Source organism: Nannobrachium achirus (assembly GCF_963921795.1).
Source record: "Nannobrachium achirus genome assembly, chromosome: 10".
NCBI classification, from domain to species: domain Eukaryota; kingdom Metazoa; phylum Chordata; class Actinopteri; order Myctophiformes; family Myctophidae; genus Nannobrachium; species Nannobrachium achirus.
In genome coordinates, this window is record NC_137819.1 from 35,173,682 (window position 1) to 35,186,251 (window position 12,570).

At 42.9% G+C, this 12,570-nt stretch overlaps 1 protein-coding gene across 1 annotated transcript; it reads right to left on the reverse strand.

The window, feature by feature from the left end:
- Nucleotides 1-37: 37 nt before the first annotated feature.
- Nucleotides 38-5,474, reverse strand: scn1bb (sodium channel, voltage-gated, type I, beta b; the record flags this gene model as incomplete). Its single annotated transcript, XM_080735870.1, has 5 exons — nucleotides 38-107; nucleotides 1,081-1,222; nucleotides 2,942-3,179; nucleotides 4,995-5,161; nucleotides 5,426-5,474. The coding sequence occupies 5 exons, from the start codon at nucleotides 5,472-5,474 to the stop codon at nucleotides 38-40; spliced, it is 666 nt and encodes a 221-aa protein (XP_080591996.1).
- Between the last annotated feature and the right edge of the window lie 7,096 nt (nucleotides 5,475-12,570).

The window sequence follows — 12,570 nt, forward strand, 5'->3', positions numbered from 1 at the left end:
TTATTTTGTACCAGATTTAACCCCATTCCTACCTGTGTTATTCTCCAACTTGCACTCCCGCACAGTTATCTTTGCTCTCCGACGCTATTGCTAAATATTCAGCGTTTCTGAAAAGGGAAAAAAGGTAATTACGAATTTTACATTTTGCAATTACTACATATTGCTACAGTAGGAACTGCTAAATTTTGCAATTACTACATACTGCTAGGAACGGTGAAATAATGATAAGAAAGATCCTTAAGATGACCAACCAGTCTGCATTCCATTTTGACTTACACGAGGGTAGTTTTGGTTTTGGTTTTGACTAGGGAGGAGGTTGACAGAGGATGGGATGGACAAGACGGAAACACGACAACAAGTAGACAGAAGGAAGCATGACATGTTGGACAAAGAGAGGGCACAAGTAGACACACGTGAAAACAATGGTAACAGTCATTACAGGTTAGATTAAAAAAACAAGACGGTTATAAAAGGATGGGTGAAGTTACACAACATTCAACAGAGAGTTGCACAGTTGGTTGGGAAAAGAGGGAGGAATAACAAGAAAGTAGGACAGTGGAAATGATAATTAAGGAATTCAGCATGCATGGGGACATGAGAATACAAGGGCAGCATTCAAGAGGAAATGTGTTTAAGCTATGTAAACACTACGATTCTTTTTAACACATCTGTGGTCTTGAACACAATGTGTTTGTGTCACTATTAAATGCAACACATATTGACATACATCAGTTGCTGATAATACATATATTGTTGAAATGTAACAACTGTATGCACTGTAAAATCACTAGTGTTAATTTACATATTGTCACTGTCGGGCAGAAACCTTGTATCTCGGTAAGTTTCAAATGTGTATGTTTTTTCTTAAAGTAAAGCCCTGCTTCATCATACAAGGCTGTCGTGCAAAACTAGTGAACATAGCAGATCTACAAGCACACAACGCCTCGCATCGTGCTTGTAGATTGGCTATTTTTTCGAATAGTTTTGGACATAAAAGGTTTCCACCTGAGAACGACGATATAACACTCAGGATTTTACAGTGTGTGTATATACATATATGTATATATAATAAATATTTACGCGGCTTCCCGCAGTGCCTCCTCTCCCGCTGCGGATATCTTGCGATAGCAGTATATCATCTCTATAAGGAGCCAGACCTGGAGCCCGATGATTGACACGTACATCATGACCTCAGACACGATGGAGGCTGTTCCTCTGGTGGCTGTGAAGAAAAACAATCGAGCAATCAGACAACATTGCTGACCCTTTTCATGGCACTAAGTAGGACCACTTGCGATCTTTATGTTAAGCAGAAACTGCTTTCAGTTCTAACTAATTTCGGTTCGGGAGGGCTCCCCGACCCGATATTATTTAAGTTCGGGGGGAGTCCATTCATACTTTCTTAACGGCTAGTGCCGAAGTCGCTTGTAAATATTGGAGGTCCGTGGCATGACAACGTTTGTGGCCGATAAATGAGCGTTGCAGGGCGGATACATATCTTACTGGCCTTCGTGCTGCACGCTGAATGACTGGAGGTCCAGTGAGTAGCAGCACCAGTGACGAGGTCTCTTCTCTCTCACTCACTCACTCTCACAAACGCTCGAGCTCTGTCGAAAACATTTAATCTACAAACTCACATTATAGACGTGCCGCCACTTGCTGGCTGCATGCATGTACATTACACAGTCACAACTCGTCGTGGAAAACCTATCAACACGGAACACTAGCAAAGTTGTGTTTAAGCTCCTTTTCTCTTTAAAACGGTCGGCGACTAGAGACACGCAGCAAAGCTGTGTGTGTGTGTGTGTGTCTGTCTGTCTGTCTGTCTTGCGCGCGCGCCTCCCAGTCCATCACTCGTCTCAAGCCAGAGCGAGAACCAGCTGACAGTGTATCCGCTCTGCGACGCAGCACCGAGAAGCCGAGTTTAGTCGGTTGATGCTCTCCCGAACCGGGAGGGGAAAACCATATTTGGGTCTGGACATTGCCGAACCGAAATTAGTTAGGCTTCTTATTAAAGTGTGAATCGACCCAAAGCCAGATGTTGGAGCTTAGCTCCTTGCAGGAGCACCGCTCAAAAATAGAGGGTGTCCACTTAAGCCAGAAAATAAGTGTCTAAATCTAAAAGAAAATTCATCTGCTAAAAAAGGTGGAGGAAATATGAATATGCAAAAGCTAGGAGGTGGCAATTGCCATCCCCTGGGACCTCAAATAACACCCCTGCCTTTAACAAAATATTGCACACTGGACCTGACTGAGGCATATTAGCCTGGAAACCAGACAAATCTGCCACAGCTATAAAAATCTGTTTGTAACCACCCCTTGGAAATGAATCTTCCAGTTCCAGACTCTGGCCATGCCAGGTAGGCAAGAGGCACATATCTGCCACAAATATGTGGTACAAAGGCTTCTCTACCACCACCAGTCTGGCTAATTTTAATACAATACATTCTAGTCATTCCCGCCAGGAGGCCTGAACGGCCAAAAGCGGAGGGTAATGTTTTCACTTAGTGTGAGTCTGTTTGTCGTCCGTCTGTCCGCATGTCTGTGAACATCTAATCTAGATGTATCAGTCAGATTTTACTATTGTGTGGGCCCTAGGTAGGCAATCGGTGGACTGCACTAGGTCTGTGCTCAGAGCAGTGCACTATTCCTAGTTGTTTCTACTAGCATTCTTGCACTATACTTGCAGTCAAACTGCACAGGGGCACTCTTCTTAGTGTGAGCTTTTCCCCCTTTCTCCAATGACAAGTACGATTTTAAGACAGAATAATTATTTATGAACATTTCTAGTAGCATCTAATATTAAAGTTTTCCGTTGTGCAATGTTTTATGATACCAACCAATCTCAGAGGACCACAATGGAAATAATCATTTTGGCTTTATTGTGTCTTCATCCTCAATAGTTTTTAATGATAAATCAACAAGCTTATTCACACTGTACCTTTTGCCACCACTTTGAGATGCACAACCTTGTCGACGAGGGTCTGATATTCATAGAACTTGTAGGTCAGCAAGCGGTTGAAGAAGCATCGGTAGGTGCCCGAGTCGTTGAAGGTGACATTGAAGAGGTAGATGGAGGCGTCTTGAATGTCATTGTTCCTCTTGCTGCCGTTCCAGTCCAGGCGGTCGAAGAAGCGCTCGTCCTTAATGCTGGCGCCGTCGTCATCGTAGTAGAATATCTGATGGGACAGTGGCAGCATTAGAATATCTGATGGGGCAGTGGCAGCATTAGAATATCTGATGGGGCAGTGGCAGCATTGTAATTCATTCTTTCAATCGTGTGTTGAAATAACTTTGTGCTGCTGGAGAAGCCTTCGTGGGGGTGGCTCATCTTCTATTTATTATTGATAAATAGAGGATTATTATCCCATTCAGAACGGGTACAAATTATTGTGTAATTATTTTATGCTTTAACTATTGAAAAATAGCAGATATACAAGCTCACAGCGCGGCACCGAGTGCCGCGCTGCAAGCTTGTAGATCTGCTATTTTTATCATAGGGGGCACGGTGGCGCAGTCAGTAGTGCTGTCGCCTCACAGCTAGAAGGTCCTGGGTTCGATTCCCGCCGGGGGACACTGTGGGTGCTGGGGGCGTGTTCCCTCCTCCGCGTCATCAGTGCCCACACCCTAGGTGGGGTTGGCAAAAGGGCCTTTCTGTATGGAGTTTGCATGTTCTCCCCGTGTCTCCTAGGGTAGATACCCTAAAAAAAACATGCAGTAATCCTGGTCTCTATAAAGCCTCCCCCTGGCCAGCTGGGGCGCCTGATGGAGGGGAATGGAACTGGTTGGAATAACGTGTTCCTTCCACGCGCTACGTCCAACCGGGGAAGCTCCCCCTGTCAGGTGATAAGAAGCGGCCTGCTCACTCCTCATGCATTGAAGGAAGCATGAGCTCAGTTCGGGGCCCTCCCCAGGTTGGCAGAGGGAGAGTAGAGCCCAGGATCACAGCTTAGGCAATTGGCACCGGGTGAAAAAATGGGTTACAAAAATCGTGGGATAAATATTTAAGAGTTAAGATCTGCTATTTTTGAAAAATCGTGAAAATTAGAATTTTGACCCGATTCTGTAAGTGTCTTTTGAATCCTAAGATTTTTTGAAAAACCTATGTTTCTATGTCAGCAATCTGGCTGGCCATCTTCAAAGAAAAGGTCCTTTTCACTTAACTGGAGCTCAATTAGTCTGTTCTTGAGAGACTACTATGTCAGTGGTTCTCAAACCTTTTCATGTGAAGGACCCCCAAAATGATATGTATTTGGCCACGGACCCGCATCTCAAAATATTTAGTTCCAGGGACCACCCAGAAGCGAAATTTTAGTTACAAACGTTCGCTTTGAAAATACTACATTCAAAGATTTGCTTACATTTTCACGACTTTTTCAAAAATAGCAGATCTACAAGCTCGCAGTGCTGCACTTGGTGCCGCGCTGTGAGCTTGTATATCTGCTATTTTTCACTGGTTATAGCATTCAATAATTCTAGGCCTAAATGGGTTAAGAGACGTACAGTACATGTTACATGCAATACAAAGTGAGTCATACAACATGCAGGTGTTTGCTGTCATCACAGGACACAGTTCATTGTCACAGAGAGCGGATGCTGCTGTACAAGGTCAACACAGCTGGAGGCCCTTTCCTGTTCTGCCCTCCACAGATCACTAATGATCACTAAAATGTATAAAACTTTAGAGATCTAAAATGTCAGAATTGATTCCTTTTGAATCTCACGCTGACCTAAGCACGGGACACTGATCGTGTGATCAAGGATTCCATGTGTGTGCATAAGAGAGAGATGCATAATTTTATACGTGCGCAAGTTTGTGAAAAAGGGTTGGGCTCCTGTGAATGTGAAGTGGGGCAGGTTTGAAGTGATTAGAAGAACCCCTACTATACCATATTCATTTTGTTCTTGAAGTGTCAACCATTTGAATATGGTCAATAGCTCACTGAGGTTGTGTTTTGTATAACAGACTTGGATAACTGTGGGCCTGCACTCACGTGAGAAAAGTCAGATTCTCCGTTGGCTCTGAAATACCAGTCGACGTTGGCGGAGGCCTCCACTTCACTCCTCAATTTGCAGGAGATGCAGCCCAGTTTGAAGCCTTTGCCTGCTACAGCTTCTGTATCTGAGGCCACCTCTGCACATGCCCCATGGCACTGGTACACTGTCAGAAAATAGATAATGGATGGATGGATGGAAAAATGGTAGTACAAAGAGAAGTGTTGTAAGTAATGCTTTTAAAATCCTAATAGAAATCTATTACAATAAAATAAATAAAAGGCACTCAGGCACATGCACACCAATCTCTCTCTCTCTCTCTCTCTCTCTCTCTCTCTCTCTCTCACACACACACACACACACACACACACACACACACACACACACACACAATAAAATAATATAATAATTATAATTTGACTGAACTTACCAAAGAGGGTGCAAAGCAATGAAAGGAGCAGAATATGTTCAGCAGCCATATCATCTGATGCACTAGAGTAAGATGTATGCAATGAGGGGGCTCAGAAATTAAACAACTGCTCTGGAGAAAGTTACCTGTTTAGGCTATATATTTATTCCCCTTTATTATTTATTTTTTGGAAGACTGGAATTTGTGCATTTAAAGCTAAACAAGCTTTATAAAGTGCTTTATATTCCCAAATATAGCTATATATTCGACCACCGAAAGTGCCTCTGATCTTTGCTCAAGTCAGGCTTAAGAAGTAGTTTAGTATTATTTTATTTATAACGTTTATTGCAACATTGAGCTCCTTGCTGCCTTTAAGACTATAGCTTATCTATCTGAGGAGGCAACTGTCTGCAGTTATTTTTTTATTAGACTTTATGAAACAGCAGCCCATCGAACAATCTGGATATTTAGTTGCTCACAGTGTCCCCATTCAACGCCCTGATTTCATTATCCATTCCCTGAGGCCCTGATTCTAAATGCACTGGGCAATCAGACACACGCTCTGAAGGATCAAATTAAATCACCTCTTTTATGTTGACAGATTTCCAGGGCAACAAGAGGACACAGGCTTTATATAATCGTCACATGTGGAACATGCCAAGATGAGCCTGCTTATGAGATAGTTTTATGTCGCGGTTACCTCGCATACCATCGCACAAACAGGCTAATTAGTTACATGCTGTGATAAAACATATTAATGGCCTATACGTCGTATTGATATAATCTAAAACATTTACTTTAGTCCAATCGAAGGATCTAAAAAGTATATAGGCTACTTTGATAAATAACTTTGATAATTTAAAATGATTAAGCCTACTGTATTATATTGACGCTGTCCCGTCCGAAAATAGAGGCCTCCTCTCCTCGCGTTTGCGGTTATAGTCGTCCCAAAGAATATAAAAGACAGTCCTTCTCTCTCTTTTTTTTTTTTTTTTACCCCAGCGACAGGCGACAGTCGGACGTGGAAATATTTATGTAGGCTAATCTATCTCTAATGACCGCCGGTCTCGCAGAAAAGATGCTTCGGTAGCGCTGACATCGTAGATGTTAAAACTGCAGGTGCCTGCCTATCATAGGCAGCCTACCCTATACCCCGGTCTCATCATACACGTTCCAAATAAAGCCAAAAGAAATGCCTTTTCGTCCTGTTCCCTCGATATAATGAAAATCGTTTGGTAATTTTGTCTACTGATGGTGCGTGCGTACAGGATGTCTGTCTGTCTGTCGCCCCGTGCAGAGGATGCTGCAGATGCACTGCGGTAAAACGCCTGTGTGGAGGATGGAAGCGGCGCGGACGCAGCAGCGCTCGCTCACACGCATGTGTCGGCTGTTTAGTGTTTACCGTTGGTGCTTTGAAATCAACATGGCGTTTACCCTGCCATACCGTTTGTAGGCCTATTCCTTCCCACGTAGGCTACTCTCATCAAACATAAACAATCATTAAAAAGGCTATATATATATCTATATCCTATATATATATATATATAGGCCTATATATATATATATATAATATATATATATATATATATATATATATATATATATATAATATATATATATATATATGGTCGATTAGAGCAAATAGTTCTATTTTCATGAATTTATTATGGGTTTTCTTAAAACTTTACCAAATCTGCTGGGTCGAAAATGTACATACAGCAATGCTAAATATGAAATGTGTGTGTGTGTGTGTGTGTGTGTGTGTGTGTGTACATATAGGTCTACATATAGCCTATATATGGAGCTCTCCCCAATCCTTCACTCCATCTTCTGGGATTCCTACAGGTCAGCATCCGTTCCCACCCTCTGGAAAACATCCACCATCATACCGGTACCCAAGACACCCCGCCCCTCAGAACCCAATCACTATCCACCTGTTTCCATGAGAATTTACTGTAGCATTATCTGCGGGACACTTCCGGTTAACAGCAGACATACAAGCTCACGTCGCGTCGCAGATGCAACCGTTGTGAGCTTGTAGATCACACTCGGCTGCGGCGCCGGAAGCTGCCGCACACCTTCTGCGCAATGCACGATGGGATGTTGGAAAATTGTGGATAGACCCGTAGCATTAACATCAATAATGATGAAACTCCGAGAAAGGCTGATATTGAACACCATGTTATGGTCTTATCAGTTTGCCTACAGGGCCAAGAGAGGGACAGAGGATGCTGTGGCATGCCTCCTTCATTCCCTTCTCCAACACCTGGATGATTCATCTGGGGAGCGTGTCGCTGTTACTACATGTCATCCTTTCGACACCCGACTCTAACCCTCATCCTAACCTTAACCTCCGTGGAGTGAGTCGTTAATCCTCCGGTCGAAATGATGGGCGTTCGCAAAAGCAAGATTTCCCCATTCATCTGACAATTTTGCCACTATTCTTTTTGTTGACTTTAGTTCTGCCTTTAACAACATACAACGCCATCACATGAAGAAACTGCACAACCTCAGCATTCCTCCACTCCTTATCCACTGGATTCACAACTTTCTCAGTAACAGACCACAGACAGTTAAAGTAGGTTCATCATTTTCATCAACGGTCATCACCAACAGTCCTCAGTCCTTCCTCTACACATTATACACAAATGACTGTACCAACCCCTCACCCAACAACATCACCTACTTTAAATACTCTGATGACACTGCCATTCTCGGACTGCTTCATGACAATAACTCTATTATGGACTTCCAGAACACCATCACTCATTTTACTACCTAGAGTTGAACGTGGACAAAACAAAAGAGCTGGTTTTTCAACAACCCACCCTGGACTTAACCCACTCCTCATTCATGGTAAAACAGTAGAACAGGTTGACAGCTTCACATATTTTGGACTCACTGTGGACAATAAACTTAGGTTTTATCAACACATTACATCTATCCATAAACTCTTCAGCAAAGACTTCATGTAATCCTTAAGTTAAGATCACTGTCTGTTGCCCCCCATCTTCTGTTATTACTATACAAAAGCATTATTCAACCTATTCTGTTGTATTGTTCAGCATGTTTCTTCACTATACTGTCCATGCCTAACAGAAACAAACTTTACAGTATTACCCGTATTGCGTCCAAGATCATCAGACTTCACTTCCCACACCCACACCTGCTGATATGAACGATAAGGCCATCACACGCTTAGCACTCTCAATAACAAATGACACTGATCATCCTCTGTATCGCTACTTCGACCTCTTGCCATCGGGGCGTAGATACAGAACCTTGACGTGGCACAAGGTACGGTTTAACAGGAGTTTTGTCCCCTCAGCCATCGCTGCACTAAACAATCTGCTAAGCAAGCGCCCCTGTCGGTAGGATGGTTATCTGTGAATTGTGGGGACCTGATGATCTGTCACTGAAACCCTTGTCACACTGTTTACACAGAAAGGGTTTTTCTCCACTGTGCACACGCTGGTGCTTCTTCAGTGAACCTAACTCACTGAAACCCTAGTCACACTGTTTAAACTGGAAGCGCTTTTCTCCTGTATGGACACTTTGGTGTTTCTTCAGATTACTGAACATGCTGAAACCCTTGTCACACTGTTTACAGATGAAGGGTTTTTCTCCACTGTGTATACGCTGGTGATTCTTCAGGTTAGGGTTAGGGTTGCCTCTTCAGATTAGGGTTAGGGTTGCCTCATATTACTGAGCACACTGAAACCCTTGTCACACTGTTTACACACAAAGGGTTTCTCTCCAGTGTGGATACACTGGTGTGTGTTCAGGTGACCTAACTGACTGAAACTCTTGTCGCACTGTTTACACTTGAAAGGTTTTTCTCCAGTGTGGACATGCTGGACATGTTGTGGCGATACCTCAATGAAACTCTTATCACATAAGAGGTTTTCTTTCCTGTGTAAGCCATCGAATGTTTCTTTACTTCTCCTGGCTGAGTTGAAGGCCTTGCAAGATCTTGTTTGGTCTGTGTCTTGTTGATGGCTGGTTACACAGATAGTGATTTTATGACAGGAAGATGAGGGGAGCTGTCCATTGCTCATCATTTGATAGTAGAGGTTGTTGTGGCTCCTCTTCGTGTGTTCATGGAGGAGAATCCGAGATATGAAGGTGTATGGACATTCAGAACAGGACACCTGTGTCTTAGAAGATTGGTTCATGGACACCGCTTCTGCTATTTGAATTGTGAATTGGAAGGCGTTCCTTTGTCCCTTGCAGACTGGAAAGATTTGGCTTTGATGTATCAGTATTCTCTATCACTATCTATCTCCCCCTTTAGTCGTCTAAGACTCCCTGTAAAGACTCTGTTGGTCATATTCAGACTAAATGTGATTTTTAAAAACTGCGTCACACCTTATTCAGGTTGACCAGAGCTCTGGTCTGACGTCACACAACACAAACCTTTAACATCATTCCTAATAACAGAGGGCCGTCTATGCCCGTAGCCAATCGGATGGGCATGTCCGAAAATCTTGAGGATTGGTGGGTTGGTGAGCTTCATATGACCAACCCACCCAGTCAACCAGACTTTAAATGGGCCAATCTCCATGATTGGTCAAGTTTCACTACTAGTAAGAAGCCTCAGGGCGACTTGGCCATCTGGCCATTGATGTATATCGGACCAGTTACCCAGATATAGAGACCCCTGGTACCCATATATGGAGATCCATTTACTGTATATGGAGATATGCTGTGAGAGCCTAATCATGCTTACTCAGTTATTCGTTATGTGAAAGTCCTATGATGTCTATGACATCTGACATCATACCCTGTTATGCCCATACATGGAGATCCCTGTCTGTAGAACCAGCCCCACAGATATGGGACACCATATATGGGCATAAACGGGTAAAACAGTGATCACATTTCTGACATCACTTAAATGCCTGACTGCTCGCCACCATGGTAACATCCGCATGATGAAACAATGCCCAAATTTGGAGATCACTGACATCAATGATACGTCTGGGTTCTCACACCCCCGAGCAAGGTCCTAGTTTATATATATATATATATATATATATATATATATATATATATATATATATATATATATATATATATATATATATATATACATAATGCTTGTATAGTATAGAGAGAGGCATATATAGGCATATATAGATTTTGTACTAAGATGATGGATTGAATACATACAGTAGTACCACAATAGCAACAAGTCCCCAGGACATTTTTGTGTTATCCTTTTAGCCTTATTGACTTATGTGCTGTTTACATTTCTGACTAATTAAGTGTATTCCATCAATCAATTAAGCTTGTGTGGGTGGGTGTGAAGGAAGATCAATTAGGCTGTTCATGTACAGTAACAGCCAACGTGTATTTAGGTTTAGGAGAAGGAGCTGTGGACACTGTGGCTTAGATGAACTGTTTGGGGATGTGGTGTGAAAGAAGACACTACAGCACGTGATCATGGATTGCTTGAGTATAATGGAGTGCACTGTATGTGTTATTCTCTGAAGTGCTGCAGTAGATGCTATGATAGCCTGCATTTCTTCTCTTTCTTTAAGGCCGGGAACACATTTGAGTGTAGTACAGTACATTAGTATGTAGCAACATATTTGTTTTTGTAATTTTTGAATAATATTTGAAGTTTTTCAGGAACCTTAGGTCAGGCCTAAATGGGTTAATAATATTTTTTGGGTCTTTTCTGTCTTTAGTTTGTAGTGGAGATAGACAGGAAACAGAAAGAGAGATGGGGAGAGACATGCAGATCATAAAGATAAAGACATAAAGATAATCAGGAACGGGATTTGAACCCACAATGGTCAGATCAAGTTACATGGGAGCCTAGGGGCCCATACTGCTAGGCCAGCAGTCCGGGCTGATATCTTTCTATGCGGAATCTGTCTCAGACCTAACAATAATATTAATTTGAATGAATATAGCGCCTTTCAAAAACCCTAGGACTCTTAACAATATATAAATAAACACATTATTACGGTAGTAACGGTGAAAACGGCAATGGATGTCCACTTCTCTACAGGCTTACCTCTAGCTTGCCTTAAAGCTAGAGGCAAGCCTGCGTCTTCAAAACATGTGACTTCCATAGGGAATGAATTGGATGCTGCTTTCCCCCCGCCTTCCAATGTCTGTCTGAGGCCTTAAGCCCGTATCAGAGTGTACGGTGGAGACCTATCCACTGCAAATTTGAGGTGGAAAGCTTTCCACCTCAAGTCAGAAAATAAGTGCAGGCCATCATAGTACCCACGGTGGAGTCCTATTCACCGTGACTGACTAGTCTAGATTGACCAATCAGTGAACGGGGTGTAGAGCCTGTCTGTCTGATAGTAAAAACAGAGAGATGTGTTGGGACTCACGGTGGAAAGCTCTCCACCGCGAGGAATGATGTAACGTTGTAGTTTCATGACTCAAAAAGACTCGAAAAGACTACACCGCAGTGTAAAGCCTTCCACCGCCGAGGCGACTATGATGCCGGCTTTAGTGAGCAAATGCAACCACAACTTACAAGGCTACATTTGGTTACATTTGAACACTCGAGTTATGGGGGTCCTTGAAATTAAACAGTAGAGAACATGGTCCTCTGCTGCTGCTTTGTCTACATCAGTGGTTCTCAACCAGTGGTCCTTGAGGGGATTCCAGGTGGTCCCCAAATAAATGATGGAGAGTTGGTAACCAAAAGGACCCTTAGATCTGTAACTCTTGAGAGTGTAAAATGAAACCAAATGGACCTGTACTGTACGGGTCCATTTGGTTTCATATTATGCTGTTGAGTTCAATTATTGTTAAACACCTGCATTACTTAAAGTCAACACACAATTAGAGAATGTAGAATTGCTATTTTGATTGACCTGTTATCAGACATCAGTCCTATGAGGCTAAATCTCATTAAATGGTGGTCCGTGGCTCAAATGCAGAATACATAATGGTCCTCCCTCGATTATGAAAAAGGTTGCTGACTCTACAAGTAAGGTGTGCACCTTCAAAAAGTGTGTGAGCCAAGTAGCCTACATGGCCAGACCATAGGGGCTAGCTCTGGTCCATCGGGAGGAGACGCGATGGACCAGAGCTACATAGCCATAGCCCATAGGGGGCCAGACAGGATAAACGATGGCAGTACAATACACCAACAGTGGGAGGCAGCATACGCCAAAGACTGTCTGACTGCCTGC